The sequence below is a fragment of the Capricornis sumatraensis genome, chromosome 23 (genome assembly GCF_032405125.1).
Source record: "Capricornis sumatraensis isolate serow.1 chromosome 23, serow.2, whole genome shotgun sequence".
NCBI classification, from domain to species: domain Eukaryota; kingdom Metazoa; phylum Chordata; class Mammalia; order Artiodactyla; family Bovidae; genus Capricornis; species Capricornis sumatraensis.
Genome location: NC_091091.1, coordinates 25,257,491 through 25,282,450, shown reverse-complemented (window position 1 = coordinate 25,282,450; position 24,960 = coordinate 25,257,491). Strand labels below are relative to the sequence as shown.

The window sequence follows — 24,960 nt, the reverse complement described above, 5'->3', positions numbered from 1 at the left end:
GTGGCATTCCATGTCAGTGAGGAAAGGATGTATTATCAACAAAGGTTGACTGCACACCTGCAGAGGAGCAGGCGCTCTGTCAGGCACTAGGATGCAATGGCTGGGAGAGACAAAAAATGTTTAAAAAGTACCTGCCCTCAAGACGAAGCTGATGTAGTCAAATTAAACAAATAGGTGTAAAATTAAAATGTTAGGTGTCCTATTGTGGCAGAAAATCCAAAGGCGGTTTACCAGAACATACAAAATATAAACGGATTAAATGTTGTATATGTTACAAAAAAGTTTTTTAAAAATCTAACTCCAACAATAGTATTTATATTATTATTTTTATTATATGATTTATATATTTATGTTATTTATAAACTTATGGGATAAAGGCACAGTTCTAGGATTATGCAAAAAAAAAAAAATTAATGACTTTCTGAAGGAGTGCTCAGCATGTAAAGATACTTAATCTTCTACTCTTTCCTAAGATTCCCTAAATAGTCTGCTCTAAGCTACAGGATAATCTACTTTGTTAACATTTATTCATTTCTGGGAAACCTAAAGAAATATTAAAATAATTAATATTAAAGTAATAAAAAATTGAAATGAATGAATATAGGCTGTATCTACTTTGATAAGAAGCTCTCCTGACCAAAAGCCAGCAAGCTGTCTGCTGTGGAAGCAGCCTCCCCACTCTACACCTGACACATTGCTCATGCTTCATTCTCCCTGGAGGGAATTATTGAGCAGGAACACGTAGCCTAGACCTGTGAATGTAGTTAATCTCCTCAGAGTGACTGTCAATGGAGGTAATCCTCTGGAAGGGGCTAAGAGAGGAAAGGGGGGTGGGGGCGGGGTCTGTAAGCTTCAAGCTCCCTCCAGCCTCTCCCTCAGCTTTGGACCATATTGGGCTCAAAGATTAGGAGGTATAAGCACCAGAAGCAGAAACCAAGCCCTCCAACACTCTGGAAAAGATGGAGGAAAGTTTAGAGACTCTTGGTATGGCCAACCGGCCATCCTTTAAACACCTAAAAGTTAATTAGAACTCACTTGTATTTTCTGGATTGGCACAAAATTGCAAATTATAGATATTAAAATCAGAAATCTTGGTCAACTGCTTAGATGCCAAATAAGACACCAGCAATAGGAACAGAAACCACAAGACTCTCCACAATCCCCTGCTAGTTTATACGATAATTTTTCAAAGTGCCTTTGTGCTCACAGGTGATACTGTGGTTTCAGTTCACAGCCAGCGAACGTGGATATGGACAGCTGCGTAGAGGACAATTGAGCACCATTATTAGTTCTAATCTACTTTTGTTTGGCTCAGAGTTTTCTTTCCCCTGCAACCGGTTATAGGCAGATATTGTAGCACTAAAGAAAGACATTTATTCACCAGTGTTACTGTAACAAACGCACCTTATTCAATATGTCCCTTTCTCTCAGAAGCTCATCCATTGCTTTCTTATCAAGTTCTGCTTGTTTCTTTGAGGCCTCCACCTCTAAATCACCAGAGAGAAAAACAATAATAAATATAAAGAGAGCCTGCCAAGAAAGAATCTGCCAAAGTGACATGAAAACTGCTTTATATATTTATCTGTAGCTATAAAACTGCTTTCTGTTGAGTGGTACGTGATCTTCATTATAACTCAGTGAGGTAAGTCTTCCCATCCCACTAAAGAGATGGAAACTGAGGCTTAGAGACCCATACACCAAGGGTCTGCACCCAAGAGGTGACAGGGCTAAGGTTGGGAGTTTGGTCTTTCTGACTCCAAAAAGTCCTAGTTATTTAGTCCTTTTAAGTTGTGTCTGACTCTTTTGTGACCCCATGGACTGTAGCCCTCCAGGCTCCTCCAGACATAGGATTTCCCAGGCAAGAATACTGGAATAGGTTGCTACTTTCTTCTCCAGGGGATCTTCCTGACCCAGGGATCAAATCCATGTCTCCTTCACTGGCAGGCAGATTCTTTATCACTTTGATGCTAGGGAAGCCCCAAAAGTCCTTGCTCTCCTGAAATATTTTTTATTATACAAGTAATTAGAAACACAGGAAGTAATTAGAAAATAAACAATTCCAAAAAATAAACTAAAGGGAAAATTTTTTTAAAAAATCAGAAACTAGGAGGGGACATATGTATACCTGTGGCTGATTCATGTCAATATTTGGCAGAAACCAACACGACACAATACTGTAAAGCAATTATCCTTCAAATAAAATAAACAAATTTATTTTAAAAAATCAGAATCTACTTAAGATTTTGATGTGTCTCTTTCCTGACATTTTCCTATGCAAATACATGTGTGTATATAAATATATTTATACACCATATACACCAAGATGGAGCCATAACACACATACAGTCTTGTAACTTGCTTTTATAACTAACCAGTATAAATAAATACCTCTCTATAATATAAATGTGTATCTACATCAGCACATTTAAAGACTTCATATTTCACTGTATAAAAATGTTTATTAAGCCAATCCTTATCTTAACATTTAAATTGCTTCTTTTTATTTTTTGTTTTGTAATTATAAGCAATAATCCTATGAAAGTTCCTGCTCATTTGGTCATCTAGGAGAGGAAGTCCTTGAATCAAAAGTGATTTTCTTTTTAAAGACCTTTTTCTCCAGCTTCTTGATGAAAGTGAAAGAGGAGAGCAAAAAAGTTGGCTTAAAGCTCAACATTAAGAAAATGAAGATCAAGGCATCCAGTCCCATTACTTCATGGGAAATAGATGGGGAAACAGTGAAAACAGTGTCAGACTTTATTTTTTGGGGCTCCCAAATCACTGCAGATGGTGATTGCAGCCATCAAATTAAAAGACGCTTACTCCTTGGAAGAAAAATTATGACCAACCTAGATAGTATATTCAAAAGCAGAGAGACATTACTTTGCTGACTAAGGTCCGTCTAGTCAAGGCTATGGTTTTTCCTGTGGTCATGTATGGATGTGAGAGTTGGACTGTGAAGAAGGCTGAGCGCCGAAGAATTGATGCTTTTGAACTGTGGTGTTGGAGAAGACTCTTGAGAGTCCCTTGGACTGCAAGGCGATCTAACCAGTCCATTCTGAAGGAGATCAACCCTGGGATTTCTTTGGAAGGAATGATGCTAAAGCTGAAGCTCCACCTCAAGAGTTGACTCACTGGAAAAGACTCTGATGCTGGGAGGGATTGGGGGCAGGAGGAGAAGGGGACGACAGAGGATGCGATGGCTGGATGGCATCACGGACTCGATGGACGTGAGTCTGTGTGAACTCCGGGAGCTGGTGATGGACAGGGAGGCCTGGCGTGCTGCTATCATGGGGTCGCAGAGAGTTGGACACGACTGAGCGACTGAACTGAACTGAACTGAACTTTCTCCAGCTGCCGAATTTCTCTCCAAAAATTAATAGCAGTTTAAATCCACACCCAAACTAGAACTGTTATTACCATTCTCCTTTATCTTTGACAACCTGATAGCTTTTCCTAAACCAGTATGTCTATATTTAATTCACATATCTTTGATTGGTAGTGAGGTCGACTACTTTCTCATGTTTCATGATCAATTATTTGTTTTCTGTTTTTCAAATTGCCCACACTAGCCCTCTGCCCATTTTTCTCATGAATTATTTACCTTTCTGTGAATTTGAAAGAGCACCTTATATATATTAATAATGACGATACTAACTCTTTGGCAATATTTTAGTCAATTTGTCTTCTTATACAGAGCCTTTGGGGGCTTCTCTGGTGGCTCAGTGATAAAGAATCTACCGCCAGTGCAGGAGACACGGGTTCAATCCCTGGGTCGAGAGGATCCCTTGGAGAAGGAAATGGCAACCCACTCCAGTATTCTTGCCTGAGAAGTCCCATGGACAGAGGAGCCTCGCAGGCTACAATCCATGGAGTCACAAAAGAGTCGAGCACGACTTAGCAACTAAACAGCAACAGAGTCTTTGGTCGCTAAAAAACAACAACAACAACAACAAATAGTTTTAATTTCTTTAAATCTCTCCATCTTGGCTTTACTGTTCCTACATTTGACCTTAAGTTTTTTCCCAAACAGTAGTTTATTGTCATACTATCATTTTCTTAATAATCCATACTGCACACTGGTATGAAACAACACCTTTATCTCAGGTGATAATCACGGGTCTTTTTGTAGCCTTTCCAATCCTTTCCATTGATCTGTTTATTCACACATTTTCACTAAACTATTTGATTACTAAAGCTTTATAATACATTTAAACACCCGGTAAAGGCTAATGCTCCCTTCTCACTCTTCTTTTCCAGAATTTTATGGCTATTGTCACCTGTTTATTCTTCTGGAGGAACCCTAGAATCAGTTTTGAAGTCCCAAGCAACATAACTCTCTGAAATTTTTATTGGAAATATTAAGTGTGCAGATTAATTTGGACAGATTTATATCTATACCATATTGAGTTTTCTCATCCAGGAACTTGGTGTATTGGTCCATTTTTCAAGTCTTCCTTTATACCCCTCAAAAGAATTCTGTAGTGTTTTATATATATAGGTCTTACAGATATTTTGGTAACTTTATTCATAGATATTTTATTACTTTAGTTGCTATTGTGAAAGGGGGGTCTTCCATCATACATTGTAACTGATTCTTTGTAGGAAAGAAAGCCATTGATATCTATATTTTTCTTTTATAACCTGCCACCTTGTTGAACTCCTATTAGTTCTAGCAATTTTTCAGTTCGCTTCTTGGATTTTGTGGCAAGAAATCATAACCTATGGGGGCCTCATGCTCCTAACCATTATGTGCAATGCCACCGTCTGATAGGGCACATCAAAAGGAAGTGCTCCCTAAGAAGAAATAACGATGCTAACGAGATCTACAAAATAACCAGAAGAGAGAGCACGATGACTTCTTTAAACATGATTTAAGAATGAAGAATTGGGGTCAATACTTAATGGAGAAATTTTTTCTGCAGGCAGCTTAAAACTATTGCCTGCAAAAAATACAGAAATGTTAACATGGGAATGCTTTTGAAATTCACTAAGCCAATCACAAAATGTGCTTTGCCAGTTCTACCCTTGTGTGTGTGTATCTGTCATTGAAGATACTAGATTCTAAACTCATGCTGCACTGTAAGCATCCTGAGGGCAGGAAGCTCCAGGCCCCCAATGCCTGACATAATGCCTGCACACAGTCTGGACTCAATTTATTGAATGAGTGCATAAATGGAGAAATGATCAATATCAACTGCACCTGTGCCTCAGTAAAAGAGTGTTTCTGATGTCTAAGAAGGAAATCTATTGGCACTTCTCAAAGACTTTAGTCACAAATATTTCTAATAATCTTATCTAGAGATCTAGATTTTACTTAACTTTTAGGGAGGCAATGTACATGTTTATGCTTCTGGGTATGTCATCTCAGTCAGTGAGTTATGGCTGAGTTCAGTGAGGTGTTCCTGCCTCACATTTTCTGGTGCAGTCAGAAGTCAAATCCCAATCCTTCTGTCTCCAAGTCTCTGAGCTGTTTCTACCACATCATATTTAACTAGTATATACCATCTTTTAAATTATATTCTTTTTCAGGAGGGGATAGCATTCTCTTATTACTTTTATAAGCAGTAATATATCTGGATAATAATAGATGACATTTAGTAAGCACTTACTACGTGCTAGGCACTGTCCTTTCGATAGTAGCCATTTCATCCCCAAAAGCTAAATGAGGAGGAGGTGGGATCTGAACTGAGGCACACCTGACTTCAGAGTCTGCACCCTTAACGATGTTTCTATACTACCTGGCCTCCTGTGGCACTTAAATTTTCCTTCCACAGGTCAAAGTGATAGTTGGGTAGAATAGGGATTTGCCATATGGTAAGAGGAAAGGAGTTGGAAGCCATTTATTTTCGTCTTGCTGATTCTGGGTACACTATTGTCTCATATACTGCTCATGGGGAATATTCACGTTTCATTTTTCCTGCATATTCTGTGAAAAAGAGAACTGAAGGAAGGATCATGTAGAACCCAGACTTAAGAGTATACGTGTGTACTAAGTCACTTCAGTAGTGTCTGACTCTTTGTGACCCTATGGACCATAGCCAGCCAGGGTCCTCTGTCCACGGGATTCTCCAGGGAAGAATACTGAAGTGTGTTGCCGTTTGCTCATGCAGGGAATCTTCCCAACCCAGGGATCAAACCAGTGTCTCTTATGTCTCCTGCTGTTACTTACTTCATTGACAAATACTGAGCAATACTTTGGGCTCAGTATAATCCGTTGAGGAGTTTTTTAAGGTAAGAAAGTTCAAAGTACAAAATGATGTCTCCTCCATATTATCTACTTACTAGTTTCAATGTTGCCTCACTGAATTCATTTCGCATGGTTTGTGCTTACATGCATGGAGTTGTCAAAAGACATAAGTCACCAATGAAATTGCTCATAATCTGATAAAAACAAAACACAGAATGATTCTTGGTTTACCTCTCTCTAGTCCCAAGATCTGATTTTTCAGGGTTTCCTTGTGCTGTTCCACTTCCCCCTTTTGATCTTCAATCTGGTGCAGTTTCTTATGGATTTGTTCTCTGATTTTGTTGAGCTTCCCAATGTCAAGGCGCATCTGATGGACTTCTTCCTCTTTGGCCTGTAATTAGTGAGAGAGGATTACCAGGGATACTTGGTCAGTAAAGGATCGGTGACTGGTTGATGGTAAATTCAGAATCAATAGAAGAACATTCTTTCTAGGTCAGTGCAGAATTATTTTGTGGAATTAAATCAAAACACACACTGTGCAGTTTTTGAGAGAAATTGAAAAACTCTAGCCTCTGAATAAAATATATGGTTAAATGAGCTAAAAACAATGAAAAAGACACCTGATGTCTCAAGATACCATTGAATCGTTGAATCAAATAATATAAGAATGCCGAGCTGTATGCATCATAAATGTGTGAAATTTGTGTACAAATGTTGTATTGATTACCAACTTTCAGACTCACAAAGTGATCTCTCTTGTAGGTTATTAACATGCTGTAAAATATTGGTCTTTTGGATCCACATTGCCACTGTGGAACAACTACATACAATAGAAAAGTCACTATCCCCTTCCTCAGAGTACACTAGTCTTGCTGTTGTTCAGTAGCTCAGTCATGTCTGACACTTTGCAACCTCATGGACTGCAGCATCCCAGGCTTCCCTGTCCTTCACTGTTTCCCAGAGTTTGCTCAAACTCATGTCTTTTGAGTCAGTGATGCGATCCAACCATCTCATCCTCTGTCGTCCCTTTCTCCTGCCTTCAATCTTTCCCAGCATCAGGGTATTTTCCAATGAGTCAGCTCTTCACATCAGGTGAATACTTGGTGAAGTATTGGAGCTTCAGCATCAGTATCAGTCCTTCCAATGAGTATTCAGGGTTGATTTTCTTTAAGATTGACTAGTTTGATCTCCTTGCTCTGCAAAGGACTCTGAAATCATCACACTCTAAAAGCATCAATTCTTCAGCACTCAGCCTTTTTTTACTGCCCAGCTCTTACATCCTTACATGACTGCTGGAAAAACCATAGCTTTGACTAGATGGACCTTTGTTAGCAAAGTAATGTCTCTGCTTTTTAATACACTGTCTAGGTCTGTCATAGCTTTTCTTCCAAGGAGCAAGCGTCTTTTAATTTCATGGCTGCAGTCACCATCTGCAGTGATTTTGGAGCCCAAGAAAATAGTCTGTCACTGTTTCCATTGTTTCCCCATCTATTGCCATGAAGTGATGGGACTGGATGTCATGATCTCCATTTTTTCAAATGTTGAGTTTTAAGCCAGCTTTTTCACTCTCCTCTTTAACCTTCATCAAGAGGCTCTTTAGTTCATCTTTGCTTTCTGCCATAAGGGTGGTGTCATCTGCATATCTGAGGTTATTGATATTTCTCCTGGCAATCTTGATTCCAGCTTGTGCTTCATTCAGCCTGGCATTTTGTATGATGTACTCTGCATATAGGTTAAATAAGCAGGGTGACAATATACAGCCTTGATGTCATCCTTTTCCAATTGGAACCAGTCCATTGTTCCATGTCTGGTTCTAACTGTTGTTTCTTGACCTGCATACAGATTTCTCAGGAAGCAGGTAAGATGTCTTTAAGGATTTTCCACAGTTTGTTGTGATCCATATAGTCAAAGGCTTTAGCATAATCAATGAAACAGAAGTAGATGTTTTTCTGAAGTTCTTGTGCTTTTTCTATGATTCAATGGATTTTGGCAATTTGATTCAGATGATCATCATATCTACTACTGTAGGCAAAAATCCCTTAGAAGAAATGTAGTAGCCCTCATAGTCAACAAAAGAGTCCAAAATGCAGTACTTGAGTGCAGTCTCAAAAACGACAGGATGATCTCAGTTCCTTTCCAAAGCAAACCAATCAACATCACAAGAATCCAAGCCTATGCCCTAACCACTAATGCCGAAGAAGCTGAAGTTGAACAATTATATGAAGACCTACAAGACCTTCTAGAACTAACACCAATAAAAAGATGTCCTTTTCATCATAGGGGACTAGAACGCAAAAGTAGGAAGTCAAGAGATACCTGGAGTAACAGGCAAGTTTGGCCTTGGAGTACAGAATGAAGCAGGGCAAAGGCTAACAGTTTTGCCAAGAGAATGCACTGGTCATAGCAAACACTCTCTTCCAACAACACAAGACAACTCTACACATGGATATCACCAGATGGTAAATACCAAAATCAGATTGATTATATTCTTTGTAGCCAAAGATAGAGAAGCTCTATGCAGTCAGCAAAAACAAGACCAGGAGCTGACTGTGGCTCAGCTCATGAATTCCTTATTGCAAATTCAAACTTAAATGGAAGAAAGTAGGGAAAACCACTAGACCATTCAGGTATGATCTAAATCAAATCCCTTATGATTGTACAGTGGAAGTGACAAATAGATTCAGAGAATTAGACCTGATAGACAGAGTGCCTGTAGAACTATGGACAGAGGTTTGTAACGCAGCACAGGAGGCGGAGATCAAAACCATCCCCCAGAACAAGAAACGCAAAAAGGCAAAATGGTTGTCTGAGGAGGCCTTACAAATAGCTGTGAAAAGAAGAGAAATGAAAGGCAAAGGAGAAAAGGAAAGATACACCCTGAATACAGAATTCCAAAGAACAGTAAGGAGGATAAGAAAGTCTTTTTAAGTGAACGATTTCAAAGAAATAGAGAAAAATGATACAATGGGAAAGACTAGAGATCGCTTCAAGAAAATTAGAGATACCAAGGGAATATTTCATGCAAAGATGGACACAATAAAGGACAGGAATGGTGTCGACCTATCAGAAGCAGAAGATATTAAGAAGAGGTGGCAAGAATACACAGAAGAACTACGCAAAAAAGATCTTCACAACCAAGATAATCACGATGGTATGATCACTCACCTAGAACCAGACAGCCTAGAGTATGAAGTCAAGCGGTCCTTAGGAAGTGTCACTAAGAACAAAGCTAGTGGAGACAATGGAATTCCAGTTGAGCTATTTAAAATCCTAAAAGATTATGCTGTGAAAGTACTGCACTCAATATGCCAGCAAATTTGGAAAACTCAGCAGTGGCCACTGGACTGGAAATCATCAGTTTCCATTCCAATCCCAAAGAGGGGCAATGCCAAAGAATGTTCAAACTACTGCACAATTGCACTCATTTCACATGCTAGTAAAGTAATGCCCAAAATCCTTCAAGCTAGGCTTCAACAGTATGTGAATTGAGAACTTCCAAATGTACAAGCTGGATTTAGAAAAGGCAGAGGAACCAGAGATCAAATTGTCAACATCCGTTGGATCATAAAAAACCAAGAGAATTCCAGAAAAACATCTACTTCTGCAGAGTATGTTAGTCTATGACTATCCCTATGGACAGGAGGACAGGGTGGCATTAATGAGCAAGTCTACACGGTATCAAAAGGTATCAAAATGGCAATTCTAGCAAAGTAAAGCACCACAATTTTGTCTCTGGACTTCAAGCTTTATGAATTTTTTTTAAAATTTGCCATTCTTAGAAACTAGTTGATTTTCTGCAAATAAAGAGTAGTAATTATCCCCAGTTTTGACAATGAAGAGACTGCACTTAGCTGGACATGTTATGCTCAGAGCACTGCTAGAAACAGAATCCCAGAAGTTTAGGATCTGATAACAAAATACTCCATCTTTCAAGGTGCCCCATGCACATTACCAAAGGAGAGAATTATTGACTTAAGTATTTTTACTTTAATTTCGCGTTAGGGGCTAATACATTATTTTGCCTTCAGTAGTCATTTCATTTCTGCTTTAACTTGGAGCATTCTCATAAAGAACAGTGAGTCAAGCCTTTCTGGACTGCTTAAATGTTCCTCAGCCTCAGATCCTGTGGGGTCCAAATTAGTTCATCTAAGATCCCTTTCAATTAAAAAATAAAATGTTCTAATTCAGTAGTTATTAATCTAGACCTCATAGTGATACTTCAGAAAATTGTCTGTAAATTTCTAAGACTGCATGCAAAATAATATGTAAGATGTACAAATATTAGTAAGTATGTGTATGTATGTATGTGTGTACGCATGCACACACATGCTTTTATCAGATTCCCAAAAGGGGCTGTGACACAAAAACTGTTACGGTTTACTACTCGAATCAATGTATTTTTGTGATTAGTCATTGCCCAGTGTTCTAACAATACTAGAATAAGGTTTATGGATTTTTCAGAACTGCTAATAAACATAAAGCCACTCTGCTAAGCATATAGGCAGACAATATGTATCCAAGTATAAAATGGTTATCCAAACTTGATTTGCAAGCACTCTTCAATGAAGGAAGACCATTCTTGAAATTCACACTGGGCAGAAGCAAAAATCATGATTCTGCAGTCCTAAGAGTAGACACCAAACAGTACCAGTCCATCCCCCACCCCTCCCATTCCATACAAGCAGTGAGATATAATCTGACTTCTTTGTCACTCACATGTGTAAATGGTTTCTAGCTCTGATCAGCTGGTTACTTGTAAGGCTGAACTACAGAGATGAACATCTGAGCTCGCTTTGGAAAATATCTGCATAATCATATGACCAAGAATCAGCTTTGCAATGTTATAAGAATGGACGCTATTATATTAAACTGCTTCTGGGCACAAAGCAATCACTGTAGGTTTACACCTGCCTCTGATGGACCAACGCTAATGCAGGTTCTGCAACCAAGGGCTCCCAACAGCATCGATCAACCTGTATTTATACTACTAGGGCATGGAAAAGGGCGCGCCAAAGGAGCAGATATGTCACTCAGTGTTTACTTTGAGCTCCAACGCCTTCTGCTGGTTTTCCTGGGATAGCTGCTCACAAACCAAGCTGTGCTGTTCATTCTCTTGCTGAAGTTTAGCATTTCTCATCTGAAACTGCTCCAGCTCCTTTGCGGCTCTCTCATTGAGTATCTGAAAGATGCAGAACAAGCTGGTTAATGCTTTTACAGGGGATGCGTACCCACACAGGAGGCCAGGCAGACTTCCTGGGACAGGCAAGGCAACCACCCATTTTTTCATCTTTGCAGAAATGGTTCTCGCTCCCCAGTGAAAGCACAAATGCACTCAGATATGATGACTGTTAAATGGCTGAGGGAAATGATGCCTTCTAATGAATAACACAGACAGCATAATTTTTTTTTTTTTCTGGGAGCCTTGGGAAGCCTTGTTCACAGGTGGTGGATAAATATTTTAATGCCTGTTTACCATTTGGCAGGCTTCGCAAACGCAACAATTGCTATAATCATTGCAAATGAGCTAGAGATTCAAGCAGGCTTTATCGGCTATGGGGCTCAGAAGCTACATCTTCAGAAGCAAATCCTGCATTAACATGCCTATGATACTTTTGTGAACAGAACCTTTCACTAAACACCAACACAAGAGACAATTCTCCTTAATCCAACTTAAGTCAAAACTGTAGAACAGTAGTGGAATGATTTATAACTGCCTGACTTCAGAATCAGTTTGATTTTCCTCTTCCTTACTTTGACTATCCTAAGAAGATATGGTTTCATAAATACATATTTATAAACACACATATTTTGGTAGGTCATTTCTATTGGGAAAATACTGGAGAGATGAAGGGATATCAAAAAGGTTAAAGAGGGGAAAAGGGGGGAAGATAGCTTAGAAAACACTTATTCCAATAACTTCCATTCAAGCAAAAGTTAAACACAGAAATAATCTATCCAACTTCCCATCAATAAGGACTAAATACGCTTTTCCATGGGTCCTGACTATTGTTTTATGAAGACCAAAAACCTCTCAAAGAAAGGTTTTCATGCTCAAAGAAAGCCTCATATTTTTCTCATGTATATGCACATCATATATTATTTACTTTATTTCTGGCTTTATGTAAAATTAATAAAGCAACTGACAAATGAATGTACTCTAATATCTAATTTTTTAAGTAGAAAAATGCTGGATGGCTTGAAAAATATTTTGGAAACTTCTGAAAAGAACACACTTTCAAGAAATGACTTTTTTCAATTACATGAATTCGTTCTTTAAGAAATTAGAAAAGATAGATTAGTATTTGTGTTACCTTAAACTGTTACTAGAGAGGAAATATTAGAAAAGTATATTTAGAACGTATAAAGACTGTGTGGTTTTCCAAACTTGAAACTTAAAAATAAGCATGTTAAAAATAAATCATGTTATATTTACAGGCTGGAATGCTCTGTCCAATGGAACTTTCTGCAGTGAACTAAATGTTCTCTGTTCTGCGTATCTACTAGTCCCATGTTGCTATGAGCACTTGAAATGGTGCGACTGAGGAACCGAATTTTTTATTTGATTTGATTTTAAGTAATTCACATGTAAATAGCCGTACGTGGTTAGCTACCACATTAGACAGTGTGGTTCTATAACTGTGGCAATAACATAAATGAATCTCACAAACACAATATGAGGAGAAAGACACCAGACACCAGAGTCCTTCCTGTATGATTTCCTTTCTGTAAAGTGCAGAAGCAGGCAAAACTAACGTCTGCTCAGAACTCGGAAGAGAGCTGACCTTTGTGGGAGAGAGTGACTGGGAGGGGGCACAAAACGAGCAGGCTCCTGCAGTGCTGTTTCTCCCAGGCTGGATACAGGTGACCAAGATGTGTTCAAGGGCAGCGAATTCATCAAGCTGTACACCTGTGACTTACACAGTTTTCTATGTGTTATGTTATACATCAATAAAATGGTGAAAAGAGATTAACCTGTTGGAGTATGGGGGAGGAGGAGAGGGCACGGGACAGGGGAGGACATCTCTACCATCAGAGTCATTCAAAGACCAAACACAGTGCTACGTGTGTGTTACCAACACCCATCAACACCCACTGTGAAGGGATTTGCTGCTTTCCAGAGGAAGTTCAAGAATCACCTTTGGCCAGGCCCCACGGAGCAGCCCTGCCCAGCCCACCTTCTGCTCTTTCAGCTGCTGCTCCAGCCTCTGAAGTTCCTCCTTGCTCTTCTGCACATACTGCTGCAGCGCCTTGATCTCCGTCTGCCTGCTGTCCATGTCCGTCTGAATCTGCCTGAGCTCCTTCTCTAGTTTTTCTTTCTTCCGGGTCTCCCGTGAAGCTTCATTCTGACGTTGCTGGATTTCTTGTTGGAACTACGGGCATAGAAAAGACAGGCGGGAAAGAGATGAGCCCCTCTCTAGGACGAGTGGCAACAAGCTGAGCTTCTCCCTCTCTCGGATATTTTCAGGGCAGTGATATTTTAGTAGTATTTCTCCTGTAGGAGAGTCACCTTTGAACCCCAGTGTTCAAACTTTTCATGAATATTCCGCATTGTTTTTCAGAGCCTCGGCACCAAATGTATACCCTGATGGTGAGAACAAATCCACAAAGAAAGGTATAAAGTCCAGTTAAATATGGAAGCCCAGAGTTCTAGGGAGGTCAAACATGGAAAGAATTCATCCAACTCTCCATCAACAGAAACAAAATAAAATGCAGCCAGCTACCCTAAATATGAAAATGTGTTTTCCATGAGTCCTGGATATTGCTAAACACAGTACTGTATAGTTTTATCATGATGGTCAAGTTCTATGAAAAGTCATTATCTTATCTCACGCTCCAAGGAGTCTCCTGTTATTCTCCTGAAGCCTGCACTTGTGTACTATCTATTTGACCTCTGGCGTTATAGCAAAGTGTACGGAAGGATTCAGCTAGGTGGCTTCCTCACAAAGGAGAAAGGCCAGGGGAACTGCTTCCACCATCCCCAGAGGCAGGGCATCTTGGCTGTCACAGGGGACACCTTCTTGGGCCAGAAATGTAAGCAGTGCCCTGTCTTGGTGACTTCTCAGGCAAAGACTATTGAGAAGAATGACTCAGGTAAAACTGCTCTTGCATAAACAAACCAGAGAAACAAGCAGAACCATGGATGCTTCATCTGGGGAACACGGCGGTAAATCAGAGAGAGGAACAAGATGGGAAGGGAGACTGGAGAAGGACGAAAGCTCCTTCTGAAAGGTGATGTTTCTTCGTCTTTCTCTCCGTGTCCAGAACAGACCTGGCTGATGGCCTGCTCTGCCTCTTCCCTGGACCGCTCCATTTCTTGCTGCTGTTCAATGGTCTGAGCTAAGCACTCTCGTAATTTCACCACTTCTGACAACAGCTGGTCTCGCTCCTTTGTCACTTCTTCTTTGAACTTCAGCAAATCCCGGATACTATGAAAGAAGAACATGGGAGTCATACTTAACAGCCACAGCCATCTGTTCAGAGATCCTGTTTATCATCCTCTGAACTCATTTTCATGGGAAAGACTTCCGGTCAAGGATCAACACTATTCAAGTCTGAAAGAGAAATCTTTATCTCTGACATGGGAACTATTTGTGAGTTGTTAACTGGAAAAAGAAGACGTTCCAGTAATAACACGAATATGATCCCTTTTCTTGTTTTTAAGCAATTACAGTCCATGTGTGTGTGCTATAGGCATTTTTATAGAAATCAAGATTAGGCACCAAACTGATAACCAGTTATCTCTGAGGAATGAAGTTTAAAGTGGAAGAGTTGACAGGCTGATTTTTACTTCTGACTTCCCATATTCCTGTTGTATTTGAATTTGTTACAATAAAACTATAGTTAACAAGAGCTATTGTTAGCTCTTGTAATTAACCCTAAGGAGATGTCAATTTAGGAAATTATTTGCTTAATATATTCACTGGAGAGCTATAACCACAGCTATAAAGTCTAAAATGAAGCAAAAGCTTAAGCAAACAATACACATTGTCAGTTTTGTATTCATTCACTCATGAGATTCATTTCTCCCAAAGGGACATACCATATAAAACGTTCCCAAGAACAAAATTTGGAGAATGATTAGTGATGCCAGTTTTGGGAGGGTGCGTGCATGCCTGCTTGGTCACTTGAGTTGTGTTCAACCCTATGCAGCGCTATGGACTGCAGCCTGCCAGGTTCCTCTGTCCACGGGATTCTCCAGGTAAGAATACTGGAGTGGGCTGCCATGCCCTCCTCCAGGGGATCTTCCCGACTCAGAGACTGAACCAGCATCTCTTATGTCTCCTGCACCGGCAGGCAGGTTCTTTACCACCTGGGAAGCCTTTAGGGAGGGTATGCGGTAATATTTGTTGATATAAATTGTAAACCAGTTACCTCAGCATTTCAAAAACAATTACATATGGTTTGGCATGACTTTCCTCAGAATTAGCATTTTGAAAGTAGAAAAACTGTGTCTGATAAGACCACTACAGCAGAATTCATTTAGAACAAGGCAGCTACTTTAGAGCTAAGGAACCAGAGACCTTGCATTTAAGATGCTTGTAGCTGACAGTCATCAAATGACTATTGGAAGCACAGTGATTGGATAATATGTATTGACCATCCTTTGGTATGATTGTTTAATAAGGAACCCTCAAAATCGCAAACGCTTCTCCAAAAAGACGACCTGGAATTCTAAGGTTACTGCAAAGATAGACCGCTACATCTAAGTACACTGTGGAAGATAAAATGCAAGCTGGATTCTTTCATCAGCTCGGCTACTCACCATGTTCTAATTCTCATAAAAACTCCTCCTAACGAAATCAGCTCCCTCATGCTGCTCTTCAATAGCTACTCTGGTTGTATGACTTCTTTAACAAGAAAACAGAGTCATTATGAACACCACATCTTCTGTTTACTTTTCCTATTCCCTCCTGCATTTAGAACTATCTATCAACACTGGATAAATGTATCTAGAAAGCATAGGAAACTTAAACAGCAGGTAAACATTGTCAAGGATGCCTAAGGAAGTGCATGCTCATTCCTGGTTCATTAATTAATGCAAGGTTTTGCATGCCCTGCAGAGTGCTAGCTTCATAGAGGAAAGGTCAAGATAGCTTTCTTCCTTCAAGGAGTTTACAGCTTAATGGGCAGAGAAGTGCAAATCATTTAAGTACAGCATGATAAGTGCCATCTTTGAGAGAAACATTGGGTCCTATGACAGGGTTCCCACCTGGCTCGGGTGGTAAAGAATCTGCCTGCCAATAAAGGAGCCACAGGAGACATGGGTTCAATTCCTGGATCGGGAAAATCCCCTGGAGGAAGAAATGGCAGCCCACTCTAGTATTCTTGCCAGGATAAACCCATGGACAGAGGAACCTGACAGGCTACAGTCCATGGAGTCACAGAAAGTCAGACATGACTGGGCACACAAGCCTGAACTATTGGGTCCTATGGAAAACAGGGAACTAATTACTCCTCTGCCTGATCATTAGGTCTGGGGCTAGGGATGAGGCTGGAATAGAGAAGCTGATGCTGATAAAGTTAAGATGGTGTTTAAGATGGGTCTTGAAGAATGAACAGTTGTTTACTGTGTGGAAAAGGGAAGAAAAGAGATCCGTGGCATGGAAAACATTATGGCCAAATGCACAGAGACATGGGCAAGCATGGTGCTGCTGGATGTGAGTCTAGCAAGGCTGACTGGGGCAGATCTACGAAGGGCTTTGTATGTTCAAGACTTTGGTCTTTATCCTCTGGAAATGGGTAGTTGTCAAGGGTGCAACGTGTTGGCGATGGAAGCATACAGTAGTACCTGTTTGAGAAGCATAAGGCTAGTATGAAAGATGGTAAAGAGGCGAGATGTCTCCTTGAAGGCAGAGAGAACAGTTAGGAGTCTGCTGCCAAATCCTGCAGAGAATGGGGGACCCAGTGGTGATGGAGAGGAGGGGAAGAATGAAGTGATGCTTAGAAGTCAACAAGAGTCAACTGAGTCCACAAGGTAAAACTTTAAGGGATAGAGGGTTAACAGGTGTCAAGAGCAAACTATTTTCTGGCCTAGAACCTGAGGAAGTAGGAAGGATAGCGGTATGGCTAGTCATGGGTCAAAGGACGTTTGGGAGGCGCTGGGAACCTGAGTAGAAAGTCAGCCATTTCCATTCCATACAAGTTTCATAGAAATAAACTTAAAATCTTTCCTCATTTTCAAACTGTATCGCTGACTTTATAGAGCCAGAAGTTTGATATAACCACAAATTAGTCCTGAGGGGACTTCCCTGATGGTCCAGTGGCTAAGACTCTGCAATCCCAGTGCAGGGGGTCCAGGTTTGATCCCTGGTCAGCAAACCAGTTCCCACATGCCACAGCTAAAGAGTTCACATGTTGCAACCAAGACCCAGAGCAGCCAAATAAATAAATAAATGTTTTTTAAAAAAAGAATATCTTTATTTTAAAAAGAAAACACTGAAGTTCTTGGGTGTGGAAAAAGGGAGTATTCAAAAGAAAAACAGTAATAGACAAGAAATTATCTCTGGGAACCCAACAAGGGAGTGTCTCATATTCACAAAGAACCAGCAAACCCCAGGCTGTCTGTTGAAGAAGGAGGCCTCTGCAAAAGTAAAATGACCTACTTGCTATCTTGGTCCATGGACAGTCCAGACCCTTGCTCGACTAGTTTGGTTAGGTTCACTATTTCCTCTTTCAGGGCAAGAATCGTCTCCTTTGCCTTCTGCTCTTTATCATAGGCTGAATCCACCATCTTCCAGGCCTTTTCAATTTCCTAGATGAGCCATCAGATATGAGTGAGAAAAACCAAACTAGGTTCCAGATGCAACATAAATTGAATAAATAGAATAATAAAACAAGTACAAAATAGAAGTTATTTATAGGGACAGAAGATTATACGTTATACACTATGTATTAAATGTATATTGACTTACTGCATTGTTTGGCATGAGTTAGTCAATACTGAAGAGCTGTTTTAAAGATGGAAACCGGCAAAGGATATTTCCTCTTGTTTAGGTGAATGTAGTTACAGGGTTCACATACTGCAAGAGTTGCTAGAATTAATAGGATTATTTCTAATAAAGGTGTTAAGTTATGTTTACAAAATCTAAAATGAAAGTTTATGTGCTTTCCAAGTCCAGATATTTTATAGAAAAAAAAAGAAAAAAGGAATGGTCTTGGATCCAAGTCCTAAATGTGAAGCTCTTCATAGATTCCATATTAAAAATATGTTTTGCCCTCAGGCCCTAAGTGAGCTCTTGGATGGCAATGTGAACTTTAGAGCCATCCATAGAAATGAGATCTTGACTGTCACCTAATTGTACACAACAGCCTTGATAATTCCCATTTCCAGAAACCCAAGCCTAGGCCTTCTCATTGAATGCTTATAGGGGAAAAGCAATACTATTCTGAATGCAATGTGGAATACTAACAGAAATACTTAAAAGAGAATCACAGGCTTTATAGTACATGGATGAAGGATAGTAAACGTTGCAACAGACTTGAGTTTTGCCCTGCCACTTTTTTGTCTTGCAAAATTTCATCAAGTGGAATGTGAGCCCTTTTACACAAATAAGAATCTACATGTTTAAGGTGAAAATATTTTACTTTTATGTGACAAGGAATAAAATGAGTGGAAGTATTTAATTAAATAAATCCATCCCTTACATTAGAAAGAGATAATTCTTGGGTAACTGCAGCACATAATTTAGTGATTCAAAACAAAATGTCAGTTCATGGGATATTTGTTTCTGTAGCAACCATATGTACTATTTTTAGCAAAACAAAAGAAAGATATTTAAATGAAAATATGATTATATGAAGTTCTGTCTGAAGCAATTTCACCAATTATATTTTAGTCAATTCATGACTTTAAATTTCAGTTTGTTAATTTACAATAAAAAGTGGGAGGGAGTTCTCATCATAAAACGATTTAAAGCCTTCTTATATTGGTATCCCTGCAAAGATTAAAAGAAAATAACAACAGAGAGAGAGACACTGAAAAAATTGGGGTATGTTTAACTGTATGATATCAAGGGAATTATCTAAACATTTTGTGATTATTTTTCAGCACTAGGGTTTCAATTATAAAATAAAATATCTTAACCTCTTATCACCCGACAGTCTACAAGGAACGTTTGTGTTTCACCTTCAGAACAATGTAACATACTTAAGGATGAAAAAATAAAGTGTAAAATAAAGCCATACTTCCTCAATAACCACTCCTCCAGACTGAACCCCTATTCTTCCATTATGAGAAACTGGGACAATCATTGCAGAAGCAAAAGGGTGATAAGAGAAAAGATCATAAAAACTACCATCTGAAAATTCTCAAAGTAATCTCTCCCAAAATATTGGAAAAAGTAGGAATATGAAAATATCTTTAACAAGCTATCATCATAAGGTATTTAAATACTTATCTTTCTTCAAACAAGAGATACTGAGATTCCTAATATTGCACTTACTTATGGCCAAATGTTTTTGCTAACCCAGTATTTCCTAGAACCAAGTCAGTAAGGTTCTACATTATTTTCTACATAGTGAAATTCACTCAAGCAAATTATTTTCTTTGAAAATGAAATTTTTCATTATTTTTCATAAAATTTTCAAAATTTCCATTATTTCCTAGGCTTAATGAATACATAAATCATGTAAATTTTTACTTAATAACTTTTAATACAGTCCAGAGCTGCCAATATAATGAAAGGATGATGTTTTAAAGATGGGATGCATTTATGGCACCTCGCCATGGTTCCTTATCTAGAAGATGACTGACCTTCTTCAGGGATGCGATGGTGGTCTGATCATCCTGAGAGAGCTTCAGGGCAGTGGCGACCTTCGCGGAATTAACCACGATCTCTGCGTTCAGCTCTCTGCACTTGGCCATCAGACGCTTTTCATTGTCATAAGACTTTCTCATGACAGCATGAAGCTTCTCATATTCAACCCTAAATTTCTCCAAACTTTTGTCCCCTGAAAGTTCACTGAGAACCTCTTGAAAATCCCTTTCGATTTCTTCATACGCAGTTTCCTCCAGCACTAGCTTTTCACTCTTTTCCTGTTCAAAAAGTCAAAGATGAGAATGAAGATTGCAATATTTACCTCATCACTACTCAGGAGTGACTATTACTATCCGTGAATAAGACCTTCGTACAAGCGAAATAAAAGCTACTGATAAACAGGCAATGTATATGAAGGCCTGCATGCACACGGGCTTCTCTGGGGTGTCAGAGGTAAAGAATCCACCTACCAATGCAGGAGACTCAGGAGACACTGGTTTTTTCCCTGGGTCGGAAAGATACCCTGGCAGAGGACATGGAAACCCACTCTGGTATTCTTGCCTGGAGAATCCCATGGATGGAGGAGCCTGGCAGGTTACAGTCCATAGAGGGGCAGAGATGGACACGACTGAATGAGCATAAACATTCTGCATATATGTATACATAGGCATAAGGATAATAATATTTCCTAATATTTCCTCCCACATAGTGCTAAGGATTAGATTAGATGCGATAATTCACGTTAAACACTTAGCCAAGTGCCTGGTAAACAGTAGGTACTCAATAAATTTTGAGAGCTGTTATGATTATTCCAAGCCTGCTTCTTACCATCCCCAGGACTGCAGAGGGAAGCCACAGCATGCTGAGGTCAGACATAACATAGATACCATGAAATCACATTTACAATGAAACCTGTCCAGAATGTAAAGTATTCTATTTTAAAATATTCCATCATTTTTACCCCTTTAAAAATTAGCCTAGTTCATCTCCACAAGAATTTTGAAATGCCCCGTGGGCAATGGTCATGGGCTTTCTCCACATTTGCTTTCCACGATTAGCTGGGCAGCAAATTATTTAAAATAAAAGCATATAGATGTAATTCAAGCAAGTCTGACTTAGATGAGAACCAAGATTTAGTTATATAAGAATTCATATGTCCCTAGCGTTGTGGGCAGAATTGTGTACCCTAGAGAAAGGACACGACTGAGGCAACTTAGCAGCAGCAGCAGAGAAATGTATGATGAAGTTCTAATCCCCAGTAACTGTGACTGTGACTTTATTTGGAAACAGAGTCATTGCATATACAATTAAGCTGAAGTCATATGAAGTAGGATGGGTCCTAATACCATATGTCTGCTGCTGCTGCTGCTAAGTCACTTCAGTTGTGTCCGACTCTGTGCGACCCCATAGACGGCAGCCCACCAGGCTCCCCCGTCCCTGGGATTCTCCAGGCAAGAACACTGGAGTGGGCTGCTATTTCCTTCTCCAATGCATGAAAGTGAGAAGTGAAAGGGAAGTCGCTCAGTTGTGTCCAACTCTTGGCGACCCCATGGACTGCAGCCCACCAGGCTCCCCTGTCCATGGGATTTTCCAGGCAAGAGTACTGGAGTGGGGTGCCATCACCATATGACTAGTGTCCTTATAATAAGGGAGGAGTTTTTATAATTATGTGGGGTAATCGATGTTAACTAAATTTATTGTGATAATGACTTCAAACTGTATACATAAATCAAGGGGGCCTCTCTGGTGGCACAGAGGGTAAAGAATCTGTCTACAATGTGGGAGACCCAGATTCAATACCTGGGTCAGGAAGATTCCCTGGAGAAGGGAATAACAACCCACTCCGGTATTCTTGGACTTCCCTGGTAGCTCAGTGGTAAAGAATCCACCAGTAATGCAGGAACTGCAGGAGACATGGGTTCGATCTCTGGATTGGGAAGTTCCCTTGGAGGAGGGCATGGCAACTCACTCTAGTATTGTTTCCTAGAGAATTCCATGGAGAGAAGAGCCTGGTGGGCTACAGTCCACGGGGTCAAAAGGAGTCGGACACGACTGAAGTGACTTAGCACACACACACATATATCAAATCATTATGTTATACACCTGAAACTAATACAATGCTTCATGTCAATCATATCTCAGTGAAAAAAGTAGGGGAGGCATTTGAACACAGATACACACACACACAAGAACCCATGTGACAGACGGAGGCAGAGATTAGACTGATACACCTGCACGCCAAGGAAAACTCAGGATGACTGGCCACCACCACAAGCCAGGAAAAGGCAAGGAGGTATTTTAGTCATAGTCTCAGAGGAGCATGGCTCTGCAGACATCTTGATTTCAGACTTCTTAGTCTCCAGAACTGTGAAATAATAAATTTCCGCTGTAAGCTACCCAGTTTGTAGTACTATGTTACAGATGCCCCAGCCAATGAATACACCTATTTCTTACTACAAACAGCATGAAAGTGAAGTGAAAGTGAAAAGTGAAGTTGCTCAGTCGTGTCCGACTCTTTGCAACCCCGTGGACTGTAGCCTACCAGGCTTCTCCATCCATGGGATTCTCCAGGCAAGAATACTGGAGTGAATTACCATTTCCTTCTCCAGGGGACCTTCCTGACCCAGGGATCGAACCCGGGTCTCCTGCATTGGAGGCAGACGCTTTACCCTCTGAGCCACCAGGGAAGCCCTACAAACGGTATAATAATAATAATAAAGAATGAGTATTGTTAATATATTTATTCAGAATATATTGATTGAATATCTTCGGTATATAAGTTGGAATGAAGAGGCTGGAGGAGATACCAAAGTAAGGAATAAACAGCCTTCCCATAGGAAATGTGTACATTAAGAGCTGATGCAGTATGTATGCAGAAAATAGAAGCATGGAGTTTGATACCTGCCATAAAATAGATTCAAAATTCTATGAGGACCTATAGGAAGATGGAATTACTTCCAGCAGCAAGAATTAAAGCCAGTTTCATAAAGGAAGTGGCATTTGAGCAGGCATAAAAGGGAGATTGGAGTTTTCGCAGGTAGAGGTGGAGAGAAAGGGCATTCCTGGCCCATGGCAAATCTTGATCAAAGACTCAGGGCCAAGCAGGTATCCGTGATTTGAAATTGGTTAAGAAGCTCAAATTAGCTAAAGAAGTATGATGTGGAGAGGGACAGAGACTAGACAGGGAGGTAGGGACAGACTGGACACCTTGAATAGCATTCTAAGGAATATAGAGCAAATTATTCTGGAAGCCACAGGTAACCACTTAACCTTTTGAGCAAAGAACTGATAAGTTTTGAAAGGTCTTATTTATGTTTGTAACATTATGCTTTGATATCTCCACTAAAACAGGCTTTAAAATCAAAACTATTGCTAACACTGTTGATGGGAATGTAAATTGCTACAGTCACTATGGAGAACAGTATGGGGGCTTCTTAAAAAAACTACAAATAGAGCTACCATATGACCCAGCAATCCTACTCCTGGGCATATATCTGGAGAAAACCATAATTCATTCAAATAGATACATGCATCCCAATGTTCATTGCAGCACTGTTAACAATAGCCAGGACATGGAAGCAACCTAAATGTCCATCAACAGAGAAATGGATAAAGAAGATGTGGTACAAGGTGGGACGGGGGAAGGGAGACTCGGGCGGGAGGGAGACTCAAGAGGGAGGGGATATATGTATACATACATACAGCTATTTCACTTTGTTGTACAGGAAAAACTAATGCTGCAAGACAATTAAACACCAATACTAAAAATTCTAAAAAGATGTGGTACATATATACAATGAAATATGACTCATATTACTAGGCATAAAAAGGAATGAAATAATGCCATTTGCAGCAACATGGATGGACCTAGAGACTGTTGTACGGAGTGAAGTAAGTCAGACAGAGAAAGACAAATATCATATGTTATCTCTTGTACGTGGAATCTTTAAAAAAAAGGTACAAATGAACCTATTTATAAAACAGAAATAGAATCACTGATGTTGAAAACAAACTTATGGTTATCAGGGGGAAAAGATGCAGGAGAAGGATAAACTGGGAGATTAGGATTGACATATACATACTACCGTATATAAAATAGATAATAGCCCTCTGTTGTACAGCACAGGGGACTGTACTCAAGACACAATGTAATGACCTACATGGGAAAAGAGTCTTAAAAATAGTGGTTATATGTATATGTAGACCTGATTCACTCTGCTGTACACCCAAAAATAACACAACATTATAAATCAACTATATTCCAATAATTTTTTAAAGAAAAACCTCTATTGCTAGTCAAATAAATTAACTGACACAATTCCTAATCCCAATAATAAAGTAAAAGTCACATTCACCCTGCAGACTTTGAGTAAGTTGTCTAGTTTACCTTCTGCCCTGTCTTTTCCAACATAGAGAAAGTCGACATGCTACTGGTCTTCAAAAACACCTGTACTGTTGATCACACTTCTAAATATGACAGGCAAGCAAAACAGAGTCTATATCTTAAACCAGATATGGAGTCACAAGCATGCTTATAGAACATTTTGTATAACATTAGTATTAATACTAACATTAAACTCAACAGAGGTTTTCTTCCTGACTAAAAAGTAGATTATTGCAAAGATCACAATACAGCAATTCCACAAAGAAGGAAAACTCGTATTAAGGAATGGTGCTGCCGCTGCTGCTGCTAAGTCGCTTCAGTCATGTCCAACTCTGTGCGACTCCATAGCCGGCAGCCCATCAGGCTCCTCCATCCCTGGGATTCTCCAGGCAAGAATACTGGAGTGGGTTGCCATTTCCTTCTCCAAGGAATGGTGCTGCTGCTGCTCAGTGCTTTCCCCTTGTTGATGCTAAACATGAACACACAACAAACATTTATCCCAGCAATGTTCTTGGTCCCCTCCCTGTGAATGGTATTTACCGGACATGGAACAACAGACTGGTTCCAAATTGGGAAAGGAATATGTCAAGGCTGTATATCGTCACCCTGCTTATTTAACTTATATGCAGAGT

General features: G+C 39.7%; 1 protein-coding gene across 1 annotated transcript in view; it reads right to left on the bottom strand.

The window, feature by feature from the left end:
• Positions 1-24,370, bottom strand: part of CFAP58 (cilia and flagella associated protein 58) — a 106,698-nt gene extending 82,328 nt beyond the window's left edge. Inside the window, exons 1-8 of the mRNA XM_068961363.1 lie at positions 24,332-24,370; positions 19,941-20,222; positions 17,791-17,939; positions 14,457-14,613; positions 13,363-13,557; positions 11,229-11,366; positions 6,419-6,578; positions 1,405-1,487 (exon numbers count right to left, since the gene is read on the bottom strand). Coding sequence (XP_068817464.1) covers positions 1,405-1,487; positions 6,419-6,578; positions 11,229-11,366; positions 13,363-13,557; positions 14,457-14,613; positions 17,791-17,939; positions 19,941-20,222; positions 24,332-24,370 — 1,203 coding nt within the window. The remainder of the gene's footprint in view (positions 1-1,404; positions 1,488-6,418; positions 6,579-11,228; positions 11,367-13,362; positions 13,558-14,456; positions 14,614-17,790; positions 17,940-19,940; positions 20,223-24,331) is intronic.
• Between the last annotated feature and the right edge of the window lie 590 nt (positions 24,371-24,960).